Raw genomic sequence first — 15,442 nt, 5'->3', positions numbered from 1 at the left:
TCAAACCATATATGGAGGTGGTTTTGACTGTGACACTGATCAGATTTTTACAGATCTGATTGAATCTGAACGTCTTGGTTGCTCCGATAAGATTTCAGAGCAACTCGAACGACAACAACAGCAATGACTTATATCCGGAGAGACGGCAGTTAATTGGAGGTGGGTTAAACGATTGAAACAGTGGAAGACGATAAGAAAGTTTGCGCCATTGCTCCACATTTGGGACAGAAACAGGCACAAATTTCTGTCGTCCTTTTGTTTAGACTACTTGTATTTGTGTGGTCTGTAACTGTAGAAACCCATAAGGAAAACTAGACTAGACTTTGTCAATATAGACACATCGGATCTGATCCCTTGCAATATATGATGTGAACAGTTGGTCAGGAAGATCAGATTCTGATCAGATATGCTTACAAATCAGTCTAAACAAGGACTTTGAAATCCTATCTGAGCGACCGAGACACACGTCCGAAACTTCCTCCGTATTTGGTTTGAATCATTCATTCATTTATTCATTCATCCCGCTTTATCCTCCACATGAGGGTCTCGGTGGGGGCACTGGCAGAGAGTGTCCATCCCGAGGTCTGAGGTCTAATAACAGGCTGCTTTCAGATGTGCCAAAATCCTGACTCAAAACCCGGGGCGATCGGGCCTTTCTGTAGACCCTCCTCTTCTCCTTGGCCTTCGCTTTAGGATAAAAATAGTCACTTCAATAGACACTTCTATGTAGCTTTTACCATTTTACTATTCTATTAAGTCACAATTTACATCTATTTTTTATTGATTTTATGTCTTGTACCTTTTGTGTTGCTGTGCCTTTAAATCTGTCAAACCTTTGGTCAAACCTGGTTGTTGTTGTTTTATAAATGTGCTGTTAAAATAAAGTTAACTTGACACATTTTTACTCCATAAATTGACTTTGGCTTAGTCCAGTGAGGCACATGAAATGGTTTATTTCTTCGCCACTTGAGGTAGCAACTGTGTTATTTAGAGAGGCGCGAGGAGCAGGAACTACCCACAGTGCACCACTAGGCCGCGCCACTAGGCGTGTATATAGACACTCTCCCTCCCTCTCTCCACTCTTTCTTATGATAGTTTTGACGTCAGCAACCTGCAATTGAGCGAATGAACTGTGAGAAAGGACCGAGCCCTTTGCCGGAACTACCGGGAGGCAGTAGCAGAGAAGACCGAGTGAGTCGCCCGCCGCGGAGGAGCCAATAACCGAGGAAAGGTCCACAGTGAGGAGCCGCCGCCGCCGCCGTGTGAAGCGAACGATGCTGCTGCTGCTCACCGCCCTGTAACACACACACACACTCACACACACACTGAAGGAAACCACCGAGAAGGACCGTTATCGACAGAACACAGACGGACGGACGGACAGTACCGAGACCACGCCACAGAAACAAAGTGCCACAGCTGCGGAGGAAGGAGACCACACTGTGTTGTCTTTTTCCACAGCGAGCGGAACCTTTTGATTTATTTAAATGCTTTAACGGTGCCGTTTCCCCGGCGTGAGAGAGCGAGACAGAGAGGGAGCTGCCCAGAGAGAGAGAGAGAGCGCGAGAGAGACTGAAGGATTAAAAAAAGAGAAGGAAATAAACTCAATTACATCAAAAAAGAAAAGGGAAGAAAAAAAGGATTTGCAAATTCTCTTCAATTAAGTCCACCATTTTTATTGCACGCCTTCCCCCTTTCCTCGTCGCTGCCGTGGATCCTGGTACCAGTACCGCCATCAAGCTGTGTTCTCTAACCATGGGATGTACTCTGAGCGCAGAGGAGAGGGCGGCTCTGGACCGGAGCAAAGCCATCGAGAAGAACCTGAAGGAGGACGGCCTCACTGCGGCCAAAGATGTTAAGCTGCTGCTGCTCGGTAAGACTACACACAAGCAAGGGGGAGAGGGGGGTGCAGTGAAATCGTGTTTTAAAACCACTGTGTGTGTGTGTGTGTGTGTGTGTGTGGAGCTGAGAAATGAAACACTGCTGCTGCTTCTCGTGATGGAGAAGGTGTGGTGCTGGTGCTGGTGATGATGGTGGGGGAAGATGGTGGTGGTTGTGGTGGGCGTTTGGGAGAGACATGAACATTTTATCCCCCCAAAATCAAAATAATTGGCTCATTATAAGCCAAAAAAGAATAAGAGCAAAGAGGAAGTGCTCGTGTCTTTCTAAACACACCCTATCTTCCTATTACATCACTTTCAATCTACCTGCTGTAGTAGGATATGGCTGCAATGATTAACCGATTAATAATCAATAATTAAACTAATTGACAGCATTATTTTAAAATATATATAATTAATTCATCTATTAGAGTGTTATTTTTCATAATAAATTAAAAACTGTTTCTGATTTTGTCCTCTGATATGTGAATATTTTCTCCTCTGGGACACAATTTTTTTATTTTTTTGGGGATTTCCAAAGAAAAAAGAAAACATTTGAGGACATATTGAAGTTTGTTTGACAACTAATAAATTAAATGAGGAAAATGACATTATTTTTCACATTAACTGGTAATGTGAAATAATCATGAGTTGCAGCCCTAGAATGAAAATGGATGTAATCGTTTAATTAAAGATAACAGCGGGTGGATATCGCGGTGCTATTATTCTACAGGATCAGACCATTTTTAGGGTTCTTTTTGTTGGTGGAAGGTGGGATCTGATAACTGCAGATGGAGGCTGGAAAAATGGCAGCATGCAGCAAGGGAGGGCCGAGCACAAGCAGGCAGGCAGGCAGGGCTGGAACATCGGTTTGGATTGGGGGGGAATTGATTCATTGATTCTCTGTGGGAAATTAACTTGTATATAGCAGCCTGTGTAATCTGGTTGAATGTCCAACTTGAAAGATGGAGGATGGATGGAGGTTTGAAAAGAATAGAGGATGCAGCAACTTTCTCCATCTTTTTTTTCTCCCCTTCTTCATCTCCACCCCACTGCTGCTTCTGCTGCTGCTCTCCTTATTCACTTAGGTTTTTAAGAAGCTGTTCTCCATTCCTCCTCCTCTCTCTCTTTCTCAGTCTCCATCTTGCTCTCTCACACACACATACATACACACACACCCCGTTTACCTTGTCCTCTTGTCTCTTATCCCTCAGGGGCTGGAGAGTCAGGGAAAAGCACCATCGTCAAACAGATGAAGTAAGTCTTTCACGGTCTAATAACCCCTCACTGTGTATGTATGTATGTCCCTTTCTTACTTTTTGTGTCTCACACACACACACACACATAGGGTGTCACGCTGTCTCTCATCCCTGGTCCTGGAGACCCACTGCCCTGCATGTTTCAGGGTGCATTCACACCAGCCCTTCTTAATTGAACCCTAGTTCGTTTGCTCGGAAAGTGCGGGTCGTTGTGAGGAGTGAGGAGGTGCACCCGAGAAGCGAACTCTAGGTCTTGGTTCGCTTCAAGTGAACCAAATGCAGGAACGTGGACTACAATGCAGGGCATTGTGGGTAAACACAACTAAAACATACGCGTGTGTAGAACAATGGCTGAGCCCATTGTTGCAGCATATATTGTGTGTGGTATGTTCGCATAAAAGGATAATATTTGATGCAGCTCCATGTTTTGCTCTAATGCGGTGTAAAGAGAACTTTCCCTGCATTAACCAGTAGATGAGCGAGTTTTCTTGTTCATCGTTTGTCTCGTCTTCTCCTTCAGTAATCTTCGATGCAGCGCCGCCTCAGGCAACGAGGGAAACACGTTATTCACTAAAATGTACTATGAAAAACTAACTCTGGCGGACTATTAGGTGTGAAAATGACCTCAGATATTTCTCCTGCTCCAACACACCTGATTTAGATTAATGGGTTATTTGCAGACCGTGTTGATGAGCTGACCATGTGACTCAGTTGTGTCGGAGCAGGGAAACATCTCTTTTGTAAGCAAAGTGGGCCCAAACATCGTATCTTCATCGGCCAAAGTGCTTTCAAGCGTCTTCAATCGGACACAAAAATCCACGTTTGCTGCCTCAAGCTATCAATAATGTGGACGTTGTCTTTAATCAGAAGCTCGCTACGGAGACAAACGCGTGTGAGATAAGTACTGTTTATTGTGCATTGTTTAAATTTTATGAATTACTGCTTCTTCTTTGAAGTAGTTATTTTACCTACATTTACTCCCCAAAACTGGCTGTTCAAACCAAACATTCAGTTTAGGTTAACTGTCAATTTGTTCATATTTTCTCAGAATAAAAGCTCTGAAAGTGGTCTGCCAGGGCCAGATACAGATGCTGGCGGGCCAGTTTTGGCCCACGGGCCACCGATTGCTGACCACTGATCTAAAATGTGCAGGATGCTGGGTCCTGAGGTCCAGGATTGAGAAACACTGCTCCTATAGTACAAAGAGTTTTTGGGGTTTTCTCCATTTTGCAAGAATGGAAATTGCTGTGGACTTAACCCTGACCTGAACCCATGTTGTGACTGGTCTTGTCAAACATCCGACAAAGCATCACATCAGATGTTATTATACATGTGTGTGTGGGGGGGTGCAGGGAGTAAAACATGAGAGAACTGAAACACTGTGATTTAGTTTTGCTGCTCCTCGTCCATGGAAAATGGTGCTGAATCATTTTCAAATGTTCTTGACACAGAACATGTGACACAGCGTCTGTTCTGCTCGTGGCTTTGCACGAATGTTAAGTCCAGTACTTCCTCTCGTGGGGTAAACTGAACTCTGACATTGTTAATTTTCCTGCTCAAACTCGCTCCAGTTAATAAACAGTCTGACATGTGGTCGGGTCACCAGACCTCACTGCTGACACTTAAAAAAAAAAAGACAAAACCAATCCTGGGTCAAAATTGAAGAAGTGCATTTACCTCATAGTCACACTCTATTTATATTAGTTTAAGGTTTAGGTCTGTATTTGTTGTTTTTCCCCATTTCCCCCCCCAATATCAGGCCTATTTACTAATCTGTGGTCAGTCCAGTGTACTGTAGCAGAAATGAAATACTACTACGATATTCTTTACTCCTGTATAAACAGGGAACTCTCATACCACTCGTACTTAGTAGTGAATTCAGAGTTTTAATTAAAACCTTAGTCTCCTTCAGTATCATTATGTGATACTTGGACTTCTCCTAAAGGAACGTAATCGTGGTACTTCAGTGTCTGCCGCTGCAAACTGCATACAACAGGAACAGGAACTTTTCTCAGTGGAGGGTTTAGATTATTACAGTAGTATTTGTGTTTTAACATATCACATAAATCAGTGATTCTCAAAGTCTGGGTCGTGACCCACCGATGGGTCATGTGACATCTTTTTGGGTCCCCAAAGAAAACTAAAACTAAAACCTTTTTAGTTTTAAATAACGTACACAAAATTAAGTTGCAGTTAAGTTACCAAACACCTTTTGGCAATGATTGCTCTTGTCATGATTTATATTGTGATTTGTGTCTCGTTACATGCTATAATGAGAACTTAATGAGTTTTTTCCCAAAATGTGTGTATTTCATATTTAATATTTAACTTTTTTTGGGGGGGGGATTAGTTATTCAGCCCAGTCCAATACTATCTATACTGCTTATCCTTTTGGGTGTTTGATATGGAGTTGGAGCCAGTCTGACTGGTACTGGGTGACAGGTCATGGACGGGTCACTGACTTATCTCACACCTATGGTGAATTTAGAGCCTCTAATTAACCCGAGCCCAATCTGCACATCTTTGCACTTAAAGAGGAAACCAGAGGAAAACCCACACAGACATGGAGAGAATATACCGATATTATACTACTATAATGTAATTAATGTAGCTGTAGATGTTTTACCGTACATCAGCTGCCTACTCCAAAAGCCCAAAGTCATTTTTATCTCTAATGCAGTCCTGACGTGTGGTTTTACCTCCAGGCTCCTCTGCCTTTGAGTCGATAACCTTAAGTTGTGGTCGTGTAGTGAGTGACACATCACACAGTCATGATTCACTGGATCCAGGTACTCAGCTGTGATTGGTCATATCCGGCCGTACGGAACACAGTGCACATCGATTGACCAACACTCTCAAGGTGGTTGAGGGAATATACAGTATATACACTTATACTGGGCTGTATTCATTAGACTGCACTGGACTGTTTTAAATCACATGTGTTTCTCCATAGACATTAGATATGAGTCTGTTGTGGTGTTGATGCAGATGTTACAGGAGGGATGTTGCTTTTAATGGCTGTTTATGATTATCTGTGTCTGTCAGTCGTTCCTACAAGCTTTTCTTTCTTATTCTTATGGATGAGATGCTTTAGTTGCTTTAGTAAGGGTATATGTTAAGTTCACATCCGTAGCTCACTGCAGCCCTCACTGACACATTCTGGTCACATGATGTTGCTGCTATATGTCTCTCTTTATGGCCTGTGCTTAATTAACATGATATTATAGGATCTTGTTGTTTTGTATCAGATTTTTCTTTTCCTTTTCTGACATCTGCTACAGTGATTTGGACTAGGGCGGAATAATTAATCGAAATTTTAGCAAAAATCGCAATACACAATATTTGTTAAAGCCAAAATGTGTGTCTTGATTATTGTCTGGATCTATACACAACTTATTTCACAGACTGAAGGGAACATCTTTGTTTCTCACAGATCTGCACAAATATCACACAGTAATCATTTTAAATAGATTTTTCGAATGAACACTGACGTAAAAATGAACATTCCCTGTCAAATAATCACAATTGGATATGTATTAAAAATCCTTCAGCCCTAATTTGAAGATGTACTTTATAACATTTAGGATGGTTTGAGTTTAACTGACTACCCATTATTGTCTTTGTACAAGTGTATAATGGCTTTAAAACAAAAATTGTGTGCTTTTTGTCGTCTAAGAATAAGCCTATTATATGCACCAAAGGTAAGGTAGACTGGCATGTTTTCTGGTATGCAAAGGCCACTGTGGTTCCAGGATGTGAGAGGAGGAGTCCATTGTTTATGACACTTTGCGGCCTCACCTTTTAGATGTCATTAATTATTTCACATTGGACCTTAAACTACTTCAACAACAAAGCATGCCAGCATTGAAAGTGTTGCGATGACCATTTCAGAAAACCTTAGAAACCAAAGTTAGAACATGTGTGTGCAGCTCTTCTTGATCAGTGCTGTTTGAAGCAGATGTTGCTTTCACACTAAACAACAATCTAGCTTCTGTGTTGCTGCACAGCCTTTGTTGTAATAAAGAGGGAAGCTGTGTTTTTTTTTTTTTGTTTTTTTTTAAAGTGGTGGCCAGCGCCCTGTGAGGGGAAGCCTTTACATTCCTCTTCAGAGATGCTCAGCTATTTCCAGAACCGCACCAGAGAAGTGGAAAAGCCTTACTGCATTTTCCTTCATGGTGTTTTGAACATCTGGGGTGTGAGCAAGTGACCAATTGTGTGTGGGTGTGTGCGCGCGCGTGGTGTCTTTCTTCAAGAGACAGACAGACGGAGATGAGTCAATTAGATTGAGATTTTATGGTGTGTATATGGAGCTGCAGTGTGACACAGCTGTACATGTGATCTCAGTGAGTGGAAGTGGAAGTCTATCACTACTACAGTATGTGCTGTACACCACAGTGGGAAAGTGCTGCAGCAGTACACAGTGATATTTCTCTCTTCTCTTTGACAGTTGTTGTTTGACACAACTCAACTTATTATATATATTATTGGTTTCTAAGATTACGGAATCATCAAATGGCCATTTTCAGGATTTGATTTCATTGTGCTGCAAAGTCAAATGACTTGACTTGAAAAGATTGGAAAAAGATAAAGAAATGTATCTTTTACTTTATTTTTCTTTCAGTTTCTCCCTCTCCACGTGTCACCACAGCAGATAATCTGCATAATTGATTTGGCAGAGCTCTTTATGCCGGATGCCCTTCCTGCCCTGCGGTCAAGTTAGAGTATCCAGTTATCAATAAGCAATGGGGGATTGGGTACCTTGCTGAGCGATACCCCAGTTATTGACCAAACTGGGGACTTGGACCGGCAACCTTTCGGTCATAAGCCAAGTTCCCTTTCTGCTTGGCTATAGGCTGCCCCACATTGTCTCCTGTAGTTATTTCTTTGTAAAACAAGGAAAGGAAACACGTGAATGTGACATGTGTTTGTGCATAAAGTGGCGACCTGTCCACGGTGTGACCCCGCCCTTTTGCCCTGTGTCAGCTGGGATGTGGAGGATAAAGCGTGGTCGGATGGATGTTCATGCATACATGTTACATTAGTGAGTGTCATATTTTGGCCTGCAACCCAGTGGATGTGGTCATGTGTGAATGACACGTCTCTGTATATCTCTGTTATATGCATGAAGCTGGCTGTGCGTTTGTTCATGCTGTGTGTGCGTGTGTGTGCGTGTGTGTGAGTGCAGGAGACACCATCTGTTTATGAAGCCTGTGTGTGTGTGTGTGTGTGTGTGTGTGTGTGTGTGTGTGTGTGTTTAGACGTGTGCAAAGGTTTCTTTTGCTGCCAAGCTGGCAAAACTGACCTCTCCAGAAATGCTCAGTGTGTGTGGCAGCCACGGTCTGGACACAGCAAACTAAAAAGTTGGGAAAATATCAAAAGCTCCACTCGCAGGTGCAGTCCCTTCCACTCTTAAAGTTACCATATGTACAGTAAATACTATATATATATGTTCAGCATATTATTTCATTTTACACATAATAAGCTCTGATTTTCTGATGTCCTCCTCATTTAGCAAGCAATACGAAAGTATAATTGATGTTTAATGCTCTGCTTCTTCTTTTAATTATTTGTTATTTAGTTGCCAGTGTTTGTCATGTTTTTGTGAATGAAAGAACTAAAAAAAAAAAAAGACTCCGGGCTTTAAGAAGCAGCAGAGGTCAACCACGGGGTATCGATGTAATGAAGAGGCAGCATAATAACACATCAGATCGACTCCATACAGTGTCTCTTTGTGTTGATATGAGTGCCGGCCTCTTTAAGTCACATGTTCATAGAATCACAACATCGTTTCACACACAATAAAAGCCTCAGGTAAATTTCTCCCTGAATCATTAACAGATTACCACCCGCATGAAACTGTATAAACTGTGAACGTGAGAGGCGTGACAGGTGCTGCCGAACAGCAACAATGGCATCCTTAACTTGCTGTTGATTTGTCGTTTTTAAAAGGGATTATTAAAATACACAGATTATGTGTCAGCACATGTACGGATGGTTCAGTTTACTCAAAGTGCTGAGTTGTGTTTAAAATATATACAATCATTTTCACTTTCTTTCTGTGCTTATATCTGTGTGTGTGTGATTGTGCCATGTTGACGTGATCAGAGGTGACTGGTCTGAGGGGAGAACAAACGCTGGCCGTCCCTCACGGCTGCACTGCTTCCCACAGGCTGTTCCCACCGTGTGTGTGTGTGTGTGTGTGTGTGTGTGTTTGTGTGTCATGGGGGTGAGTTCTCCAGAACAGGAGATAATTAGGTTTAAGCCTCAGAAGAGGAGAATAAAAGGGGGAGGAGGACAGAGGGAGGGGGAAAAAAAGGTGGTGGGAGTTTTCTGCTGAAAAGCAGAGGAAGTAGATGGAGGGAGACAGACGGGGAGTTTTAATGAAGTACCAGGAAAGAAAGAAAGAAAGAAAGAAAGAAAGGAAAGATTTTAGAAAGTACAGATGAATGAAAGAGGAGAAGAGAGGAAGAAACATGGACAGCAGGTAGAAACAACTAACAACTAAGGGACAGTGATGTTGGAGTGTGAAAAGAAACAGGAGAGGAGATGAGAGGGTGAAGTAAGACAGGAGGAGATAGGAGAGGATGAGTGTGAATGAGCTAAGGGAAGAGAGGAGAAGCCATTTTGAGTAAGAGGGGAGAGAGAGAGAGGGAGAGATTGACAAGTGAAAGAACATGTTCTCACTTATTAAGCAAGTTGGAGCAAGCGACACACACACACACACACACACACACACACACACACACACACACACACATACACACACACACACACACACACACACACACACACACACACACACACACACAGGGATGAGGACTGGGTTGTCAAGGACACGGTGCAAAGTGCGCTCCTCTCCTGGACTTTGTTCTCTTTGATAATTATTAGCCTTCTTCTCCTCGGATGGTTGGACATGAGAAAACCGCAAAAGAAAAGAGTGGGAGAAGAGGTGGTGGGTTTGTTAAGGGTGGGGGGGAAGGGGGGGGGTGCTCATGTTGGCACCAAGTGCATGAAGAGACAGTCTGTAACTGGTCATTTGAAACAGTCTGTCAACCAGATAGTCACCCTTCATTGGTTAAAAATAGCCCTGGGCGCGCTCATCGCCGGGGTGATTTGATTGGCTGTCTCAGTGAGCACTGGAATAACAGCAAGACACCATGATAACTGTGTTTGCATGTGTTAGCCAGTGCTCACGTGCAGCCTTCTCTCAGTGTGTGTGTGTGTGTGTGCGTGTGTGTGTGTGTGTGTGTGTTCGTGTTCAGTGTTAGAATGCCATTTGCATCTTGTAAATAGGAGGCTGGATCCCTTTCAAATTGTAGGGAGCAACTTCAAAAGTCTGTTATGAGTTCACACAGGGCTGATTAAGGGCCCGCACACATGATCGTTTTGGTTTTTTAGGAACACTAAAATGCTATTTTAGGAAAACGGGTGGAAAAATATCAAAATACCACATGACTTTGTCATAACCCCGCCCATCTCTCAGCTCTTTTATTCACCGTCACTTTCTTCGTTATCATCTTCTTCCTCCTGTGTTTTGGATTGAATTACTTTATGTTGACTTTTATTTTCTGGCTTTAGTGTAAGCTATGTGCATCTTCTCTGTTTTTGTTGTGTGTCTGTGGCAGCGTTACAGCACCACATACAGGCCTGGTTGTGTACTACAGCAGTACCAAGTAACACCATTATCACCAACTGCAGACTTTTCAGAGGAAGGAGATTTATTCCCAACAAGATAATTTGCCCTCACATCATCCTCCTCTACCTCAAATATACTTCACACACTGGAATAATGAAATTAGATTAAGATGGAGCGAGATAAGGTGACTCTAATTATTATTATTTAACTCATTTTTTTGGTTTCATTTTCTACACACTCCCTCAACTCCACTCCGATCACCATACCCAGGTTTATACAGTAGAACAGTATTTCAGATTTTTCTCCCAAGTACCACCAAAGGAAGCTTGCGTACCACTGGTGGTACACATATCACAGTTTGAGAACCATGGGACTACATTTCTGGAAAACATTTTAAGAATGAAAAAGTAAAAGATTGTAAAGGGAAAGTTCTGTTTTTGACTTTCTTTGTTTGTTAGCACAGTGATGGTTAAATCTTGTGTTGTTCGGCTCTGCACACAGGAAGTCATTAGTTGTATGTAAAGACAGACGGGGACAAAAGCAACATTGCGCTAGTAAAGCGAGGCTGAAAATACAATGCTTTGTGTTCCTGTCCACCCCTGTGCTGCCGCTGTATACACATAAACACTCTCTCAGTCAGGTCTGATAGTAGATGAAATACACAACATATAAATAATGCTACATGTTTTTTGTTCAAGAAGAGTAAACAGAGGCAGAATAATAATAAGAATCTCCAAAAGTTATGCACTGCGGCTTTAAATTTAAAGTCCAATAATCTGGAATAAAATTAATGGTTATATCATGTTTATTTGCTTCTGGAGAATCTTTCCTTGACTATCAAATGCCAAATAACACCGGAAAATACACTAAGAAATGTCGTAGATGATTACTTTAAATATTCCAAAACAAATGTTATCTTATCCTCAAGGATGCATCCATAGCTTAAACTCCCAATAGCAAAAAAATTACATTTTACTGATGTCATAAAGTGTAAAAATCGTCATAATTTTCCACATTCTTGCTCCAGGCTGGTGGAAGCTGTTGGAGGTGGGTGACATAGATGTGTCTAAATTAAAGTTTGGCATCACTGCCGTGCTTCTATGGTGCATTGGCAACTATTATATTTATCATTTGTAGCACATTTAATGTTCTGTCAACAACAATTGATTATTGGAGAACATGAAGCTCATGCAGTTGGATACAAATGGAGTAAAGTGTCAGCTTCCTACAGACAATGGTACAACCTTCACTTTACATCTTTAATGCAGGACTGTACAGTAGTAATAATAATAATTATTGAACATAAAGTCATGTTTTAAGTCATGTTTCACCCACCCAGAATAGAAAAGGCGTCCTTCTTTTTTCTCCTCCACACTTATCTCAGGAGAAACTATGGAGTCTTGTGATTGAATATATCAATAATAAATTGCTAAATACTGTCTGTCTGTCTGTCTGTCTGTCTGTCTGTCCGACCTACGATCCTACAATTTTCTCTCCGTCCAGCCGTTCATCCATTATTTACCAGCTTATCCTTTGAGAGTGGTGGGTGGAAATTGGAGCCAGTAGTAGCTGACACCGGGTGAGACGCGGGGTTGACAGGTCGAGCTAAATGCTTCGTAAAAGGTTTTGTTTGAAAATCTTTTACTTTTGCCACGTAGAAGTAGGGCTGGGCAGGATGTATTAAAAGAAAATCACATTCAAGTATATTCTGGCTAATAAGCAACATTTCCATCTACTGTATATATATCTAGATTAAAGAATTGGCACCGTTTAGTCTATAAACCACTTCCACTTGGAGCTTCTTCATCCTTCTCTTCCTCACAAATGCATCAGACGTGGTTGTGAGTGACAGTGGAGTTAGACAAAGTGAGAGATATGTTATTTTGTTCTCAAGGCCCATGTAATTCAAACTGTGGTATGTGGTACGTGAGCTTGCTCTGGTGGTACTTGGTGGAAAATCAGAAATACTGTGTTACTGTATATAACGGAATGTGATCGGAGTGCAGCTGAGGAATTTTGATTAAATAATAATTAAAGTCGCCTTATCTATCGGCTCCATCTTAATCTAATGTCACTATATCAGTGTGTGAAGTGTATGTGAGGAAGAGGAGGAGGAGGAGGATGAGAGAGCAAATGATCTTATTGGGAATAACTCTGCCTCCTGTGCATATGTACTTTTCCTTATATCTACTTCTAATCAGTGTCTCAGACTCAATTACTGCAATGCAGTTGGCATCTCCCAGTGCTCTCTTATGGCACTTTTTCATTATAAAGTTCTAGCACTACTCTGCTCTACGCGACTCTTCTCAGTTCGGTATCATGCACATCTTTTTCTTTGAATATAGATTCTCCTCAATGTGGGCGGGGTCGTCATATCACGGCTGCATAAAAACTGCCATGACGTCGTTTTATACACGACACAAACAAGTGACGGTCAAAGCAGTTGTTTTCGGTATACTGAATCATTAGAATCAGTTCATTAAAAACATTCGTTCAGTACTTCCTCAGTCTGACACTCTCTGACCAATCAGTTGCCGTCAGTCTGTTGACGTCACATTTATTAAGTGTCGTCTCAGCTCGCGTTGGAACATCGTCAAAGCAGCCACTAAAATAAGCAGTAGGTACCACGTACTATCACTAATGGAAAAGCAAAAAACAACGAGTAGAGTTAGAACATGCATAATGGAAAAGGGCCATTAGCCGCCTTCAACTTGTGCAAAATGCAACTGCCCGTCTTTTGCATTACACCTATCCTCTTTTCTCTCCATTTGTTTCCAGTCCATTTACGAATTAATATAAACTTTTAATGTCTGTTTTTAAAGCACTTGGGGACCTTAGTTGCCACATCTTATTTAGCTGAGATTTTTTACATGGGCACAGGGATTTTTTACCAGGCTTTGAGTTTGTTCATCCAGCCAGCTTTTGCTTTTGCTGGAAGTGCCCACGTGAGTGACAGGAGTGTTCAAACCCTTTCTATTGCCGCCCTCAGGCTCTGGAATCATCTCCCCTCTGACTCACGTGTCACCTCTTCAAAATCAAAACCAAAAATCTCTTCTTCAGGCTTTTGATGGCATTTAATACCCAGTAGTGAAGTGGACAGTTTTATTCTTTCTTTCTTTCTGATTTTGTCTTGTTTTTGTGCTGTTTGCTCTTTTGTAAAGCTCACTGGTCACCTGTGTGTTGTTGTAGTATTTTACATTACAACTGTACCTGCTGCCCATTTATAATACAACTTAATGTTCTCTTATATGAAAGGCTGTTTTGTCTTTTTCATCTATGCTTTCTGCTCACTTGCATGAGACTAGGTGTGTGTGTGTGTGTGTGTGTGTGTGTGTGGTCTGTGCACTAATCAGGACATCATGTAAAAAGACAAAAAGTCTTTGTTGGAGGATATTTTGTGAAAGTGTGTTTGTGTGTGTTGTACAGAGCCAGGTTTTTTTCTTCTTCTTCATCTTTGCCCGTGTGTTTATATGCGTGTGGTTGTGCAAGTGTTGGAGCAGATTTCATGTCAGTTCATCGTACTCTGAGACAAAGGAGTCTTGTTACGGTGGCTGCACTCAGCTGATACCGAGTCAGCTGAGAGGACTGTGGCTGGCTTTGAAGAGCATTCTCACTATCAATGCTTGTTTGTACTTTTTTGAGTTTGTGTTACACATTAGGGAGAATAGAAATGTTACACAATCTATTTAGCTCTGATACAATAAATACTGTGTGGATTGTTGATTTTTGTCTTTCAGTTGGGTTGAATTTTTTGGCTTAAAATTGTCATTATGATACTTCCTGGTCTGTCACAGCTGTGACATCTTGTCACACCCACTGCATGAGCGAACTCACGGTTGCATCACCGCAAAAATATAAAATAAAAAGTAAAAAATTGCATGTGCTCTCAAGGGAGATCATTGCTGTCCATTGCACAGTGGTTCACCTCTGTAAATAACTTTTCTTATTTCCTGTTTTTTAGCAATCCTTTTATATGTTTTATGTTGGTTTGCTGGTGGCACCGTGGGTTTATCCTCTCTCAGACTAGTTGCTGAAACTGCATTGGAATTTCTCTTGATTTTTATGTCCAGTGTTAATTTTGACAGCAAAATTTAATCTATTGTTAGTTAAAGAACAAAATATAATTTAGTTTTAGTCAAATTTTAGTCATCTGAGATGTTTTAGTCTGAATCTACAGTAGATTTATGGGTTTGTTTGTATTATTTAAATGTTTCTCTATCATCCTATCTATTAATATATTATGAAGATTTCACTGTTTTTATATGAAGCATGTTTTATTTGTCTTAACACTAACAATTACTTTTTGTCACATGTTTGTTTTAATTTGAAGGCAGTGAAACATTACACTTGGACCTATTATCTTCAGCAGGTCAATTGTTATTTTTATCTAAAATCCTAAATTAGCAGCCTTGGTGGTTTGTTAAACTACACTACATTATAAATGTAGGGACAGAACAACTACTGTGCTGATAAAATAGCGTATAGTATGTGCGCTTTACCGAACCTTTGCATGTATTTCTCTATGACTCGCCTCCAAATGTCGCTTCAGTTTCGTTGTGGGTTTTTTCTCTGCATTATTTACAAAGGGTTTTGTCAACATAACGTTGTACATGAAATGAGACCATATGTCGTCTCTTCTAGTTCTTCCTAACATCATGATTTCTGCC

General features: G+C 41.2%; 1 protein-coding gene across 2 annotated transcripts in view; it reads left to right on the top strand.

Moving 5' to 3' along the window:
- Positions 1 to 1,079: 1,079 nt before the first annotated feature.
- Positions 1,080 to 15,442, top strand: part of gnao1a (guanine nucleotide binding protein (G protein), alpha activating activity polypeptide O, a) — a 91,193-nt gene continuing 76,830 nt past the window's right edge. Inside the window, exons 1-2 of one of the 2 annotated variants that reach the window (XM_058645030.1) lie at positions 1,080 to 1,873; positions 3,095 to 3,137. In XM_058645030.1, coding sequence (XP_058501013.1) covers positions 1,756 to 1,873; positions 3,095 to 3,137 — 161 coding nt within the window. In that variant the 5' untranslated portion in view covers positions 1,080 to 1,755. The remainder of the gene's footprint in view (positions 1,874 to 3,094; positions 3,138 to 15,442) is intronic. The other variant, XM_058645029.1, reaches the window with a different exon arrangement.

The sequence above is a fragment of the Solea solea genome, chromosome 12 (assembly GCF_958295425.1).
Source record: "Solea solea chromosome 12, fSolSol10.1, whole genome shotgun sequence".
NCBI classification, from domain to species: Eukaryota; Metazoa; Chordata; class Actinopteri; order Pleuronectiformes; family Soleidae; genus Solea; species Solea solea.
The sequence above is the reverse complement of the archived record's forward strand: the minus strand, read 5'-3'. Positions and strand labels throughout refer to the sequence as shown.